Source organism: Papio anubis, chromosome 5, assembly GCF_008728515.1.
Source record: "Papio anubis isolate 15944 chromosome 5, Panubis1.0, whole genome shotgun sequence".
NCBI classification, from domain to species: domain Eukaryota; kingdom Metazoa; phylum Chordata; class Mammalia; order Primates; family Cercopithecidae; genus Papio; species Papio anubis.
The window spans coordinates 33,849,750-33,867,592 of NC_044980.1; the positions used below are offsets into that span (position 1 = coordinate 33,849,750).

General features: G+C 38.1%; 1 protein-coding gene across 2 annotated transcripts in view; it reads left to right on the top strand.

The window, feature by feature from the left end:
- DNAJC21 (DnaJ heat shock protein family (Hsp40) member C21) overlaps positions 1-9,746 on the top strand; it is a 25,530-nt gene extending 15,784 nt beyond the window's left edge. The window contains exons 9-12 of one of the 2 annotated variants that reach the window (XM_003899566.3): positions 300-342; positions 4,731-4,903; positions 8,453-8,528; positions 9,094-9,681. In XM_003899566.3, the coding sequence (XP_003899615.1) occupies positions 300-342; positions 4,731-4,903; positions 8,453-8,528; positions 9,094-9,258 (457 nt within the window). In that variant the 3' untranslated portion in view covers positions 9,259-9,681. Of the gene's footprint in view, positions 1-260; positions 343-4,730; positions 4,904-8,452; positions 8,529-9,093 lie in introns of both variants that reach the window. The other variant, XM_009208250.3, reaches the window with a different exon arrangement.
- The last annotated feature ends 8,097 nt before the right edge of the window (positions 9,747-17,843 follow it).

Here is a 17,843-nt window from a genome sequence, read left to right on the forward strand (position 1 = left end):
GGATACAAACAGAATGTCAACTATAATATTTATAGAACATATTATCGCTATATTAAAAGCAGTTTTTATACATGGCAATTGATATGCTAATTACTATCCATTGAACTACAGACTTTTGTTATTCTCTAAAATGACAATGTGAATACTTTATTTTCCTTTTAATGCTTTATGATATTAAATATTTTTAATCTTTTACTTCTATTTTACTACTTTATCACTAGTGTTTCAACTGTTTTTTTTTTTCCACTTAATCTTCACAGAGTCAAGTATTTGACATTTCGATTTATATTTGCTCTTAGGCTTTCTAAAAAACAGAAGAAAAAGAAACAGAAACCAGCACAGGTATGTTAGAAAGGTTTTGTTAATATTAAATGCCAACTGTAAAGTCGCAGCGATCTTATTTATTCAGTGTCATCTGTATTAAGGAGAGAGACTTATACTTCATAATTTTATGTTGGTTGTAAGCTTCATTAAAAGGAATTGGAAATATTTTCCTTTTTTAGTGCTTCCCTCCCTTGTATGTATGTAATAACTAACTTAATTATGACTGCCAGTGTGTTTAACAGGTATGCATGTAGAATTCCCCTGTTATGAATTAGCTGAATTTTCAGTATTAAAAATATGAATACGTCTCACAGAAGGGCTTTTAAGTCAAGATAACAATTAAAGTCTTGAAATAGGAAAATCTGGGATTGGTCATTTTTTTATCTAAGTTTATTTCTGCAAGCAACATAAACATTGCAAAAGGAACATTTGGTTAGAAACTTGTAATGATTATGAGTCTTGAAAAAATGTTTCTGTTTTTCAGAAGTTTTAAGTAATTTAAATATTTCACAGCTGAAGTCCAAATTCATTATCTTAAGGACTATTTTTAAATAAAATGATATTATGTTGTTACACCTATAAAAATATGGATATTTGGTTTTATGCCATTTTAGTATAATCTAGTTATATTAACTTACATTAAGTATTAAATATTTTTAATAAAACGCATTAATGCTTTTTAATAAAACTTTAGATTTGGCTTATTTATCCAAATGGTTATAATAATATATTTGATAGTCTTTTAAAAATCAGTTTCCTATTCCAAAAATGATACATGACACGAGTTAATCACTTAAAATTGTAATTTGGAACTTTTTGCTTCAGTTATAAAACCACATAGCAAATATGTGTTCTTTTTATAAATTGATGCCTACCATCATCCATCCAAACACCTTATAATTATTAGTTTGGAACACTTTCTCTTTCGTTTGTGTATGTCAGTACCACTACAGTAAGGAAAAAATAAATGGAGAGAGATTTATGTTTAACGTTTGTGTATGTCAGTACCACTACAGTAAGGAAAAAATAAATGAAGAGAGATTTATGTTTAACCTGAGCCTGTATTACCTTGATTAATGGAGCATAGATTCTATTGATTGCAACCATAAACACATATATTAGTATTTTCTTACTGGTGAAAATGCTTCAAATGAACACCCCATTGTTTCTCACAAAAGCTATATTCCTTTAATAGCATTCCTCGTTTATGATTCCTAATTGTAGCAAGTTCAGACCTAGCTTGATGTAGCACTTTTCCTGATATTTTCTAAGATCTTTTGAAGGGAAGGGCAGTGTGGAGACGTGTACTGATAGATTTAAGAGCAGATGGCAGCAAATAATGAGTATCTTGAAACTTGAGATTGGGAAAGTTTTCCGTATGGCCAGAAAAATTCCGTAAACAACAAGGATTGTACAGGAAAACACTCCCAAATTAAAACTGAATGTAAATAGAAACAAATGACCCTGACTGACAGGAAAGAAAATTTAATTCAGGTAACTCAAACATAGTACTCTGACTGAATACGTTCCATGGGATATAGTTGAAAGATAAAATTAACTGCCAAAAAAGTAAGTCCTGAATTTGGTATTTTTTGGGTGGTATTGGTGTGGTATTTTTGAAAGTAAATGAATAATATTTTCACCAATTTCATAGGAGGCATTGTCACTATTGAATTTTTTTTTTGATATGCAGAAAATTTGAAGTATTATGTAGTTAAATTTTTCTGTTCTTTGTTGATCTATATTTAATGTTGTGTCTAAGAAAATGATGCCAAGACCCATGTCATTTCTTTCCCCTATATTTTTTCTAAGAGATTTGTTAGTTATTTCTTATGTGTAAGTATTTTATTTAAAATTTTTTTTGTATGTGATTCAAGGAGAGGATGCAGCTTTATCAGTGTAGATATGTAGTTTTCAACATTTTTTTTTGAAGTGATTATCTTTTCTCTATTGTGTGCTCATGGCAACTTTGTGGAAGATTATTTAATCATGTACAGAAGAGTTCATTTCTGTGCTCTATTCTGTTCTGTTATCTGTTTATCTGTCTTTGTGTCAGTACCACATTGTTTTTGTTATTGTAGATTTTAATATGTTTTGAAATCAGGAAGTATAATGCCTCCTCTTTTTCATGAGTGCTTGGCTAGTTATAGTTCATAATCAAATTTAAAATTTTTAAACAATAGGTCTGTAAAAAAATCCTGTGCTATTGGGATTTTTATAGAAATTGAATTTGTTCACAATGTAGGTTGTATTGACATCTCAAAAAAATTAAATTATTTGACCCTTGACCCCCCCAAAAAAAAGGAATTAAATGAATAAATTGTTACTGGGAACCATATTCTTTTTGTGGGAAGAGGGAAGTACAAACATAGAGAGAAAGAGAAGAAGAATACTGTGGAGTTGGATTGAAGTGGAGATGTTGGTGTGAGCCCATCATTTAAAGAAAGTAAGTGTGTGAGCAGTGTGCATTGTGAGGACCTAGAAGCAATGACACTCCTAGCATTGAGCACACCTAGTGCACACGTATTGGTTTTTAAGTTTCCTTTTCTATGAAAAGGAAACAGGCTTCATCTTTGGAGAAGTAGCTGATTTCAGGGCTGAGACTGGGAAAGTGGAACATGAGCCTAGAGCATCTTATACTAGAAACTAAGGAAGTGCTCAAAAACTGATAGGGATACATTAGAAATACTCAAGATCCAGCTTGCGGGGCCTGCCAATTTGGGAAAATTTGAGTCATCAAAAGGAATAAAGGTAATAGATCTTCATACATTGCATTTGTTAAAAATAAATTTATGTATCTATATTGACTTTTAAAAGAGTGAGAGTTGGCCAGGCGTGGTGGCTCACACCTGTAATCCCAGCACTTTGGGAGGCAAAGGCGGGTGGTTCACAAAGTCAGGAGTTCGAGATCAGCTTGGTTAACATAGTGAAACCCCATCTCTACTAAAAACACAAAAATTAGCTGGACATGGTGCCACGCGCCTGTAATCCCAGCTGTGGAGCCTGAGGCAGGAGAATCGTTGGAACCCTGGAGGCTGAGGTTGCAGTGAGCTGAGATCCTGCCACTGCACTCCAGCCTGGGCAACAGAGCAAGACTCTGTCTCAAAAAAAAAGAGTGGGAGTTGGAGAAAGGAAATGGGAAAGCTTTATTATTACAGGAGAATATTAATTAGTACAAGTGCAAATGACAGAAGTAATAGAGGGAGAAAATCACTCTTCTACATCCACCAGTATATAAATGTTTCAGGCAAGAATCGTCAATAGATGCCAAGTATATTCAGTAAATGGTTATGGGGACAGGATATTTACATAGTCTCAGCATCATGCTCTAAAGATTACTTATTAATTAAAAAAGGGAAAATGTACTTTATAGTTGAAAAATCTGGCAATACCACCCCAACCAAATGATCAAACTTATTAATATCACTGAAAAATGTGACAAACGCATTTTGCCTCCTGGGATTATAGTATTATGCTAGAAATGTTTAACCTGAATCTGATCATTTGGAAACAACCAAACAAAGCCAAATTATGGGACACTCTACAAAACATCAAATTGTCAACACCATGAAAGACAAAACAAAAAAGTGGGGGAACTGTTCTAAAATAAAGGACATTAAAGATACCTGACAACTAAATGCAACATGTGATCCCTGATTACACCCCCTATCCTGTATGTCCCAATAGGGGAAAAGGATTAATTGGTAAATTTGAATGTGGGTTGTGTAACAGATAATATCAGCATTAGATTCTTGAGCGTGCGTATTGTGCCAGAGAATGTTCTGATTCTTAGGATGTACCTGGCAAAGATTCATATCTGCCTGCAAGCTCACTTTCAGATGGTTTGGGGGAAAAAGTGTGTGTTGGGAGAGAGAAGAGGTGGAGAGAGCGAGCACAAATGTGCCAAAATTTTGCTTGAAAACAGACAGGTACACTTAGGATAGGTTTGCCCGGTGTCTTTCTTCTATAATGCCTGTTTGTTGTTGCCGTTGTTTGTGACTGTAGAAAAATAGTTGCCCATTGCTTATCATTTGGAAATATGGAAAAATATCATCCTCAATTTTACCTGTAGAGATTACTTAATAAAGAATTAAATTGTGATTACAATTTTCTCTCTTCTGCTTTTGCTAATATGTTGTATTTTTTCACATAATTGAATATCTTTGGAAACATGATACTTAAGCACTTGAGAATTTTTCTTCATATATTCAGCCTTTCACTTTTTGAACATTTGGATTTTTTTCAGATTTCCGCTAATTTACTATCTCTGCAATGAGCATCCATGTTCTTAACTTACCTGCTTCCCCTTTTTATTTCCCGAAAGTATATAACTATTTGGCAACATAACATAAAAAAGTAGTAGTAGTAAATTTATTTTGTAATGGCACATACGTTTTATTACCTAGAATTATGATGACAATTTCAATGTAAATGGAACTGGAGAAGGAGTAAAGCTTGATCCAGAAGATACTAACTTAAATCAAGACAGTACCAAAGAATTGGAAGATAGTCCCCAGGAAAATGTCAGTGTCACAGAGATCATTAAACCATGTGATGATCCAAAAAGTGAAACTAAAAGGTAAGTCAAAGTTGCATATCATTTGTAAATTACCGAATATTGATAGTAAGGATATAGCTTTTCATATATCAAATAAAATCTTCTTTCCCATGACTGACCGAGTAATTTAGATGTATCTGTACATATCTGCACGTAGATACACACACATATGTATACAGATGAAGAGCATTGAGAAGAGGATGCTAGAGGAATGTGCCCACACACATCTCAGCAGCATGGCCAAAATCAGAAAGATGTCACTTTGATCCAGTTCTTGTTTCCCTTATCCTGCTGTGGTGCTGATTTTGTCGTGGATCATTAACCCTTGACACTCACATGAGAACAAGACTCCTGCTGCGTCCCTGGAGTGTTACTAACCAAATCTCCATGCTCATGACAGCAGCTTGTGTTGGGCCCCACCATGTTGTGAGGATGCATGGCAGCAGCTGGGGCCTTTCCTGCTTAGAGGAGCCCTGGACTCTTGGTGCTGCACAAGGCCATGGTGTGGCCTAGGAGGAGGTCTCACTCAAGGGAGGTAGCCTGTCCTGTCCTCTCCTTCCTCCTCTTGTCTGACTTTCTTTTCCCCATCCTCCTCGGTTCCTCTAGAACAGAGAATCATTTCTTATTTCTTGAGGAAAGATCTGATAGTGAGGAGCTTCAGGTTTCTGTCATTACAGAACCCTGAAAAGAATTAAAGTGACAGAGCAAAGTGGGAGCATGAGGTAAAAATGCTAACACTGGAGCAACAGTGATGGGGTGGGGGAGTGTGTGTACTTTGGGGTTTAAGGCACTTAGGGGTTTAAGGAAGGAGGAAACAGATGTGCCTGAGGCCCACGATATGGCTCTGGCTATAGAAGAAAGTATATAAAGAACTACACAAACTGGTCATGTTGAAGCTTTGAAGAACTTTGGAGAGTAGAAGCCTAGAAGGGGAAATTCATATTTATTTCACTCTGACACCAGGTGTTTGTTCCCTTTCTGCTAATGGGGAAACTGAATTTCAGGTTAATTGTCCAAAGACAAAAGCTGTTGAGTAGAAAGGCTGACACTTCATTCCATCTGTCTGACTACTTGAAGGCACCCAGATCATCTGGCTCCACGGAGCCTGTGTGTCCTGTGGGATGGGCGCAAGAGTGGGCCAAGAGGTGGGGCTGTGGGCCTCTGAACCCCTTCTTCATCTAAAACTAAAATTTTTCACTTCTTTTCCATGTTACTACTTTTTTTTTTTTTCCGAGATAGAGTCTTGCTCTGTCACCCAGGCTGGAGTACTGTGGCACGATCTCAACTCACTGCAGTCTCTGCCTCCTGGGTTCAAGCAATTCTCCTGCCTCAGCCTCCCGAGTAGCTGGGACTACAGTCATGCACCGCCACGCCTGGCTTTTTTTTTGTATTTTAGTAGAGACAGGGTTTCACCATGTTACCCAGGCTGGTCTCAAACTCCTGACCTTGTGATCTGCCTGCCTCGGCCTACCAAAGTGCTGGGATTACAGGCGTGAGCCACCATGCCCAGCCTCCATGTTACTTCTACATGAGAATTGGTCTGGGGAGGAAGAAGGTTCTCAGACTTGGGCAACCACTGATATAGTTCAGCTCTCTCATTTCACTGATGTGAGAAAAGGATTCAGAGAATTCAAGTGACTTCTTCACAGCTGCAGAATGGCAGGGCTAAGATAGATACATTACACCCACCACCCTCCCCACACTACTCCTGTCCCCTGGATCCAGGGCCTTTATGCTGGACTCCTCTGCTGCTTCTCTGGAGTGGTGTGGACACTGGCCACCTACTGAGACAGGTTTTTAAAAAAAATTGTGTGTGTGTGTGTGTGTGTGTGTGTAGTATTTTTAAAAAATAAAGGTCTTAGATATCAGTTTCAGAGATGTAACTGTCTTTCATAATATAAGTGATGTTTGCCAGGAATATTATCCTAAATTTGTTAGACATATTAGTGTCATATCTGTGATGATAGTTTGAAAATTAGTATGTATTATTTGTTGCCTTTTATGCCATTGTATCCTTTTCTTGATGTTTTCAAAGCTGGCTGAATCCTACACAATATGTTACACTCCTAATCTGCATCTTTTAAATGCATAGGCCATTTAACTTAACACAGACCATTGGCCTCGCTTGAAGAATAGTATGCCTATAAACCAGAAGCATTATCATAACTTACTCATTATAACCCATCCTGTCTGTTCTGTACAGTATAGTTGGACCCAGATTTTTACCCTATGAATTTGGTTAGCACAAATGAGGGAAGGTATGAAATGCCTAAGGACAGTCGAAATTCATGTAGGAGATGAGTAGAGGAATGTTCAGGAGTTCAGGCAGAATAAGAGGAACCCAGCGACATCATTTCTGATCTAAATGATATGGTGGGGAAAAACCATCAGATCAACAGAAAGGACATAATTTTTAAATAACAGTAAATTCCTTACATTGAGCAAATTTAATTTTATGAAACATGTATTACAGAGTCTTTGTTTCACTCATTTCTCTGTGCAACTATTGAAATGTTTGTTAGACTGGATCACGTTCAAGAAGTTATTATTAGGCCTGGCACGGTGGCTCACGCCTATAATCCCAGCACTTTGGGAAGCCGAGGTGGTGGATCACGAGGTCAGGAGTTTGAGACCATACTGGCCAATACGGTAAAACCCTGTCTCTACTAAAAAATACAAAAATTAGCTGAATGTGGTGGCACGTGCCTGTAGTCCCAGCTACTCAGGAGACTGAGGCAGGAAAATTGCTTGAACCCGGGAGGCAGAGGTTGCAGTGAGCCAAGATCACGCCACTGCACTCGAGCCTGGGCAACAGAGTGAGACTCCATCTCAAAAAAACAAACAAAAAAAAGAAGTTAATGTTTTTGGGGAACCACACTTCGTGTCAGATCATTTATGATTACTATTGGTTGGTTATGAAGATGGTTTGCTTCTTTAAATGGAGTATTGAGTGCTTTGTGCTTTTTTTTTTTTCTGAAACAGAGTCTTGCTCTGTCACCCAGGCTAGAATGCAGTGGTACAATCTTGGCTCACTGCAGTCTCTGCCTCCTGGGTTCAAGTGATTCTCCTGCTCCTCCTTCCGAGGAACTGGGATTACAGGTGCCTGCCACCACGCCCAGCTAATTTTTTGTGTTTTTAGTAGAGACGGAGGTTTCACCATGTTGGCCAAGCCGGTCTCAAGCTCCTGACCTCAAGTGATCTCCCCGCCTTGGCCTCCCAAAGTGCTGGGATTACAGGTGTGAGCCACTGCGCGTGGCAGTGCTTTGCTTTTTATGAAAACACTGTATAAAACATTCAGAAATATTTTAAGAACCTTGTTTTAACTTTGTTTCAACTGTTTTAAGTAAATTCCTTAATTTTTATGCCAAATTTGATATTCAATTTGATTTCCAAAGTTGCTTTTTAAAGCTGTTCATTTGAATGTAAAGATTATTTAAATTGCCTTTAAAATTAATGAATTAACCTTTAAAGTGCATTTCACTTTTTTGAGTGTTCTTTAGAGCACTCAAATAATGATGATTAAAAGGAGTATGTTTTTTTTTTTTATTATGCTGAATTATTTGTTTTCAGTGTTCCTAAACCCAAAGGAAAGAAAACCAAAGATATGAAAAAACCTGTCAAAGTACCTGCTGAACCACAGGCAATGGTAGGTCAAAATCATATTTGTATCTCTTTAGCATATCTTGCTGTTTAAGCAATATAGTGATCTAAAGATGGAAATGTGTATTTGGTGAGCTATTCCCCAAAGAACCTGCAAAGACGTGGATCCATCAACAGTTTTGTTTGATAAAGGTAGAATTTGTATATATAATGTATCTTTTTTTTCATTAAAATAAAAAGAAGCACATTGGAAATGCTCGACTGTACCAGAACAGTTACTGTTGCTTTCTGTTTTCAATCTAAAGCCTTGGTGGTAAGAATTACATGTGTCAAGTTCTGGAGATTAATTGTGAAGCATAAACTCTTCCTCCGTTCTAGTCCATGGGGTACATGCTATTGAAAGTCTCAGGACCCTTAAAGTTAATTGTGTTGATTAGTGGGATTTAACCTCCAAGAACATCTGCCTTTGTTGGACCTGTTTATTAGCTGTCCACTCTGTTAAAACATCTTTATTTTACAATTGTTTAATGCTTAATCTTGACATTAAAACCTAAAACACTACTTTTAAGTGATGATGCTTACTTTTATTTATGATTTTTTGCCCTTCTCAGAGTGATGTTCTTATCAGCTGTACAACCTGCCATAGTGAATTTCCATCCCGGAATAAACTTTTTGACCATCTAAAGGCCACAGGTCATGCAAGAGCACCTTCATCATCATCTTTAAACAGTGCAACAAGTAGTCGAAGCAAGAAAGAGAAACGTAAAAACAGATAGAGATTCTGCCTGTGCTTTTGTTTGACTGTCTCTAGATCTTGAAACCAAAAAACTGAACTGAAATCATCTAAAGAGTTAAAATTTCAATGATCTACAATTAATTACATTGTGGAAGATTATTTTTTATCTTGTAAAAACATTTTTTTGGTTTAATATATATTTTTAAAACATTTCACTAGTGATTGAATTCTACTTTTGCCATCTGAATTGACTTGAATGTCTTAAAACAGGTAAATACTGTAAAGTGTGTATTCTTGATGTTTGTTGGCTCATGTGGACAGAAGTGTGCAGGGAGAATTACATTATTTTAACACAGAAGTGCTCCTTTATGCTTTATTTTGTGAATTTCACATTACTTTTACTTAATGCTTTTGTATTTTGTTAATCCTTCATAATATATGAAAAACTCGGATCTTTTAAAAAGCATCACAGATCATTTTTCCACATGACACTGGATCCGATTTTAAAAATTATTTTTAAATAACTGATTATGGATTATTGTGTTTTTTTCTCAAGAGCAATGATAGGTAGAAACTAATTGAACATTTGTAATTGTGTTTCAAGAATAGTATCTCTTCAAGATTTTACTTGATTTAATTTGATATTTTACTGGTTTACCAGTAAAATATTGTTCTGTAAAATATTTACTGGTTTACCAGTAAAATATTGTTTTACCAGTAAAATATTCTTCGTAAAATATTTACTGGTTTACCAGTAAAATATTGTTTACTGTTTACCAGTAAAATATTGTTCAGTTTTTTGCTCTGATTTGAATTGTGGAGGTGGAAGCAAATTAGTTTACATGGCATGTCCTCCCTAGGCACAGTGACAGCTGTAAAGTATGACGGAACAAGGTAGCAGATGGTACAGAATTTCTACTATTTAACAAGAGATGTGTTATTCTTCATTGGGTTTTTTCTTCCCTATTTTCAGACGTTTTTGTTCTTTTTTTCCCATGACTCAATGGAGAAAAACTTTGTTAATGAAAGATTTTGTGATAGAGCTGAGGCTTATACCATCTGTTCTATAGCAATGATGAATATTAACACAAAAGAAATATGAAGAAGTGTTATAACTGAGTATTAGAACAGTCGTGTACATTGATCAGTATTAAGTCCATTTTTAGGATGGATTAGTCAGTTCTTTTAATTGGTCTTGAAAGTAATTCTAAACTCACTGGCTTGAAATGTATACTTTCTGTACAATGAAGTTATTGCTTTCTGCATATCCTCGAATCTTCAGATTAACGAAATGAACAAATTTTCAATTATAGATCAGCTCTAAAACACTAAAATCCTTAATGGCAAAGTCTTTTCTGATAGCTTCATGGATAGTATTGATGATCAGGTTTCTTCTGTGTTATTGACTTAAAAATAAGCATTTGAAACTTAAATTTTTTTCTTTTCCATTTAGAGATATATTTTTTTCTTTACCTTCATACGTTTCCATTTCTTGCTAATTATGAATAGGAATATAAATGAACCAGAGGACATACTAGTCACATGTTATTATACAGTAAAAAATACGAAGTCATCTTGAAAGGCAGTTAATGTACTGCAGATGTCCCTTATGACTTCTTTGCTTTCTCTTGTACCGAACATGCAGGTATTTAATTTGTTTCATGAGGGTTGAGTGGAGTTACTTGTCACTTTTATGCAGATTGACAAAAATCAACCGTAGTTTTCAAGGGATCTTCGTGAGTTGTGACTGGAAGCTGACCTAAGTCTTGTGTCTCATCCTTGGTGATGTTGAGAAATCATCTAATTTCTCAGAACTTTTTCTTATCTCTAACACATTTCTTACCATAATAATATTGTCTCCATTTATCATACAGGATGATTATGAAGGTAAAATGAAATAGTATCTATGAAAATGCTTTTTAAACACAAAAGCTTTATACAAAATATTGTTAAATTTAATTAAGGTAAATCTTTTTTAGTTTATATATTTGCAGACTAAAGTATACATGTTGGATTAAATGGGCAATTTTGCTTCCTAAGTCTACTTCTGAAGAGGAAAACAGAAACATACCATATATTATGCTAAGGGTAAAATATTTTTGGTGAATTGCAGACTTTTAATTTCACTTGTCTGAGGTAAAACAATATTCTGAAATACATGGGCATGCTTCTTACACTGATCTCATTAGAGGTCAGTGAAAAGTACCCATCTTGATTGAAGTTAGCTCAGATGTGGAGATTCATAGAATGAGGGTTCCAGGAGGAGAGAGTTAGGGGAAATCCCGTTTTCTTTCTGTAATTCATTCAATGTTGCCAAAGCTGGGGGTTCCCTACAAAGCCCATTTAGACTTCCCCTGCTTCAAAATAAGAGCAGTATCCTTAGCTCTAGTCAAGCATTTTTCTAATTCCTGCCTTTGATCACAAAGAAGAAAAAGCAGAGCTGTAAATGAATTAGTGGAGGTCAGTCACATCAGAGTTCATCATCTAGTGATTGCTGGTGAAGTAATATTGGAATTTTGGTTCCATGCGAAGACTTAAAATGGGTTTCATCAGAAGTTTTCATTTTTTCTAAATCCTCCCGTACAAAATTTTCTGATTGGAAACTCCTCTGTATTTGTGTAAGATTGTCTCTAAAATTGTGGTTTAACTCATACAGGAAGTAAAACTCTTATGGCAAGACATAGTTTCATTTTAGAGGACCCCCAAAATCCCATGAATACTCTGGTGATGATTCTAGCCTAACCTTCAACATAAAATAATGAAGAGAACTTTTAAACTCTTTTATGAATTCCTAAACATTACTATTTATGTGGTGGAAGTTCTGTTTCCTATAATCTGCAATGCTGAAGTATCTCTATTCAATTCCCTTCCTTATCTGTTAAGTTTAATGTCTGTATACTAAAATTATAGGCTGTTGGGATTGGAGAGGAAAAATAGAGGTGATTTTCAGATTTCTTGTTCCATGGAAAAGGAAGCCGAGCTCAGAGAGATATGAGCTCCTCAGCCACAGCTGGTTAGGGGCAGCTGCCATTAGAACAGGGCAGATGCCTGGACTCCCAACTCAGTAGACCTTCTGTAACACCCCAAAATGTGTTACATGGGAAGAGAAAGATTACTTTTAAGAAAAAGCAAGATAATTTTGAAGAAGAACTAGAGGAAGAGGCATGAACTTGTCCTAACAATATCAAATAATATTTTAAAGGTATACCAGTTAAAGCAGTGCGTGGCTGGTGCCAGTAGAGGTCAGTCAAAGGATCTCTGATGAGAATAAAGAGCCCGGAAACAGGTCCATGTTTACATGGGAACTTGATTTTTGACAGATACGGCAAGTTCTATGGGGAAAACAATATGTACTACCTTATACCCTTCCCCAAAAACAAAGGGATTAAAGACCTAAATATGAAAACAAAACTTCTAAATGAGAATCTATAAGGTTATTTTCATGGTTTTGCAAAAACCATGGCATGATTATGGCTTACTGAAGTCTTGACCTCCTGGGCCCAAGCAATCTTCCCACCTCAGCCTACTGAGTAGATGGGACCACAGGCATGTGACACCTTGCCCAGCTAATTTTCTTATTTTTTGTCGAGACGGGATTTCCCTGTGTTGCCCAGGCTGGTCTCCAACTCCTGAGCTCAAGCAGTCCTCCTGCCTTGGCCTCCTAAATTATTGGGATTATAAGCATGAGCCACTGCGTCCAGCCTTATATTTTCTAATAGAAGTATAGCTCCTCCTGTGTGTTTTTGGTTTCCATTTGTGTGGAATATTTGTTCCATCCCTTCAGTCTATGTGTGTCCTTACAGGTTAAATGAGCTTCTTGTAGGCAGCATATAGTTAGGTCTTGTTTGTTTGGTTTCATTTGGTTTGGTTTGGTTTGATTTTTTTTTTTTTTTTTTGAGACAGAGTCTTGCTCTCTCGCCCAGGCTGGAATGCAGTAGTGCAATCTAGGTTCACTGCAACCTCTGTCTCCCAGGTTTAAGTGATTCTCATGCCTCAGCCTCCCGATTAGCTGGGATTACAGATGTGCACCCCCACATATGGATAATTTTTGGATTTTCAGTACAGACGGTGTTTCACCATGTTGGCCAGGCTGGCCTCGAACTCCTGACCTCAAATGATCCATCTGCCTCGGCCTCTGAAAGTGCTGGGATTACAGGTGTGAGCCACTGCATCTGGCTGGGTATTGTTTTTTTAATTCATTCAGCCAATCTGTATCTTTTAATTGGGGAATTTAAGCCATTTACATTCAAGATTGTTATCTATAGATGAGGACTTACTCCTGACATTTTGTTGATTGTTTTCTGATTGTTTGGTATATTCTTTGTTCTCTACTTCCTCTTTTATTGTTCAGCTTTACAATTGGTGGATTTCTGTAGTGAATATGTTTGAGTCCTCTTTCTTCTTTGTTTTCTTTCACATCTGGTCGCTCAGTGAGCTTTATACTTTCATGTGTTTTCATGATAGTAGAAGATGTCCTTTTGCTTCCAAATGTAGAACTTCCTTAAGCATTTCTTTTAAGGTCTGTAGTGGTGATAAATTCCCTCAGTTTTTGCTTGCCTGGGAAAGACTTTTTCTCTTTCTTTTTGAAGAGTAGTTTTTCTAGGGATAGTATTCTTAGTTGGCAGGGTTTTTTTCCTCTTTTATTTGAATATAGCATCCCATTGTCTCCTAACCTATAAGGTTTCAGCTGAGAAATCCACTGTTAGTCTGATGAAAATTCCCTTATATCTGACTTATGTGACTTGATGCTTTTCTCTAGTGGTTTTCAGAGTTATCTCTTCATCTTTGATTTTTGACAGTTTGATTATAACAGGCATTGGAAAAACATCTTTTTGGGTTGAACCTATTTAGAGATCTTTGAGCTTCCTGTATGTGGATGTCCACATTTCTTGCAAGACTTGAGATGTTTTCAGCTATTATTTCGTTAAACAGGTTTTCTATGAGTTTGTCTATCTCTTCTCCTTCTGAAACTCCTAAAACTTGAATCTTTTCATGATTTATAGTATTCCCATATATCACATAGCTTTCATTCTTTTCTCTCTCTTGCTTTCTCTTTTTTTTTTTTTGTCTGAATGAGTTATTTTAAAAGATCTCTTATCAAGTCCAATTTTTTTTTCTGTTTGCTCTAGTCTATTATTGAAGCTCTTGATTTTATTTTTTATTTAATTCATTGAATTCTTCAACTTTAGGATTTCTGGTTCTTTTTTATGATATCTATCTCCCTGTTGAATTCCTCATTCAGCTCATAAATTGTTTCTTGATTTCTTTGTATTGTTTATTTGCATTCTCTTGCAACTTGCTGGATTCCTTTAAAATCATCATTTTGAATTATTTGTTAGACATGTTATAAGTTTTCTTTGGGATCTGTTACTGGAGATTGTTGTATTCTTTTGGAGGTGTTATGTTTCCTTTCCTTTCCATGTTTTCTGGTGTCCTTATGGTGATTGCTGCACATCTAGTGTTACTTCTTACAATTTTATCTATTGACTTTCATAGGGAAAGTCTTTTTTCCTATACATGTATAATGGTGTTGGTTGGGAAGGGTGCTTTGGCTTTGCTTCCGGGTAGGCATATTAATGTAGTCTTCATTAATTACTTCTTTGGCTGTAATCAGCATCAGTGATAACTGTGAGTTCTTCATTGGCTTAGGGTGCATTTGTTAGTAGACACTGGGGCAAGGCTTTGTTGGGATTGGGGACACTAGGCAGGCCACTCCTCAGGCACCAGTAATGGTGGCAGTGAGTCAGATGTGCCAGTCTTCACAGCCTGGGTAGCGTACACAGATACCAGTGGTGGCTGGTCTGGGTGGGCTGGTCCTTGAGCCTCCAGGTGGCATGCTCAGGTGCTGGTGGTGGCAGTGGTAGGCTAGGCAGGTAGGTCCTTGGGCCCCTGGACAGTGTGCATGGCATTGGTGTGACAGGATTGAAACTATCATTGCAAAATTATAACTGAGATGGTGAAAGCGATCTGACCTAACCAACTCCATCTTGCTTCTAACCTCCCAGCTGTCCTTGTTCATTCTTGGGCATAGGCCAAACTAACTTCGGGAGGAACTTAATTTATAGTTTATAGTTGAAACATAGATGATAACAGCCCTTTCCAAACAAACCCCCTTCCTGCCTGGGGACTAGATTGCCTATGCAGGACTGACCAATTAGTGACAAGATTAGAAATTATAGTTTAGGAGTCATGCAGCTGGATACTGCAAGATTCTAAACCTCCCCAGTTGCTCCTAGGGATAATATAATGATTGTAAAACCTAAAATCAGGGCTTGAGATATTTTGCAGACCTTGTCCTCACTGGATCAGCTGGCACCATCCAGATCGATAAACTGGGTCATCTGGTCTTGTGGCCCCCACTCAGGAACTGACTCAGTGCAAGAGGATAGCTTCAGCTATCTGTGATTTTATCTCCTACCCGACCAATCAGAACTCCCAACTCACTGCCCCCCTACTTACCAAACTATTCTTAAAAACTCTGATACCTGCCGGGCGTGGTGGCTCACGCCTGTAATCCCAGCACTTTGGGAGGCCAAGGTGGGTGGATCACGAGGTCAGGAGATCGAGACCATCCTAGCTAACACGGTGAAACCCCATCTCTACTAAAAATACAAAAAAATTAGCCAGGCATGGTAGTGGGCGCCTGTAGGCCGAGCTACTCGGGAGGCTGATGAGGCAGGAGAATGGCATGAACCCGGGAGGTGGAGCTTGCAGTGAACTGAGATCACGCCACTGCACTCCAGCCTGGGCCATAGAGCGAGACTCTATCTCAAAAGCAAAGCAAAACAAAACAAAACAAAAACAAACAAAAAAACTGATCCCTGAATGCTCAGGAAGACTGATGTGAATAATATAATAAGAAAACTCTGGACTTCTGTACAGCCAGCTCGGTATGAATAACTCTTTGTCTATTGCAATCCTTCTGTCTTGATAAATTGGCTCTGTCTAGGCAGCAGGCAAGGTAAACCCAGTGGGTGGTTACAGTGTTGCTGGAGGACAACCCTTGGACCCTCATACAGTGCATGCACATGCCAGCAGTGGCAGTGGTGGGCTTGGTGGGCAAGTCTCCAGGACATGGAGGTACTGATGACAGTTAGGGTGGGTCCATCCTGGATGGTACATGCACGTGCTGGTGGCGGTGGGTAGGGTAGGACTATCCCCAGGCCTCTAGACAGTAGGTGCAGGTGGTGGCAGTGAGCAGAAGGAGCCTGTCCATAGGCCTCTGGAAGGTGTGCATGGGCACTGGTGGGTGGAAAGCAAGGTGGATCAATCTCCAGGTCCCCCAGTGGCATGCATGGAGACTGGGTCTAAAAGGGTTTTAATTGCAGCACTTTTTTTTTTGTAAAAGAAAAATATTCTAAATAACCTAAATACCCATGGATAGCTAATAAGTTATGATACAGCTATGAAATGATTTGCAAGATATAGTATTAAGATTAAAAAAAAGCATGATGTATTTGTGTAACATGGTGGTTGAAGGACCACTAACAGTGACCATCCATGGTGAGGTAAACTGGGTGATGGGGAGAAGAGATAAAAGCTGGAGACTCTTTTGCTATATCACCTTTTGTACTTTTGGAATTTCATACCAGCTTCACATATTGGTTATTTCTAGAATTTTATTCTTGTGGTAGGCAAAATTTGAAAATCCCCCCACCTGAGAGTTCTTATCCTGGAACTCATGAATATGATTAAAATACCACCCCGCTAATTGTTATATTATATGGCACAGTTGACCTTAAATGGGAAATTACCTGGAAGACCCATGTAGGCCCTGCAAGTGGGCTTGGAGCCACGTGGGCAGGCAATTCTGGGGTTCTGGGTATCTGGGTTATGGTCTAAACCACAGGCCTTGTGGATTCCTTGTTCCCTAGGAAGGGACATGGCAAAAGGAAGGCTAGGCGGGGGCTCTGGAGGAGGCAAAATTTCCCTTTCCTGTTAGGGTCTCTGGCTAGGCTTAAGAATTAAATTGACATGGCCGGGCGCGGTGGCTCAAGCCTGTAATCCCAGCACTTTGGGAGGCCGAGACGGGCGGATCACAAGGTCAGGAGATCGAGACCATCCTGGTTAACACGGTGAAACCCCGTCTCTACTAAAAAATACAAAAAACTAGCCGGGCAAGGTGGCGGGCGCCTGTAGTCCCAGCTACTCGGGAGGCTGAGGCAGGAGAATGGCGTAGACCTGGGAGGTGGAGCTTGCAGTGAGCTGAGATCCGGCCACTGCATTCCAGCCTGGGCGACAGAGTGAGACTCCATCTCAAAAAAAAAAAATATATATAAAAATATTTGAGGAAAAAGAAAAAAAGGCCAGTTGCGGTGGCTCAAACCTGTAATCCCAGCACTTTGGAAGGCCAAGATAGGAGAACCACTTGAGCCCAGGAATTTAAGACCAGCCTGGGCAACACAGTAAGACGTCATCTCTACAAGTAACTAAAAGAAATATATATATATGGCCGGGCGCGGTGGCTCAAGCCTGTAATCCCAGCACTTTGGGAGGCCGAGATGGGCGGATCACGAGGTCAGGAGATCGAGACTAGCCTGGCTAACACGGTGAAACCCCGTCTCTACTAAAAAAATACAAAAAACTAGCCGGGCAAGGTGGCGGGCGCCTGTAGTCCCAGCTACT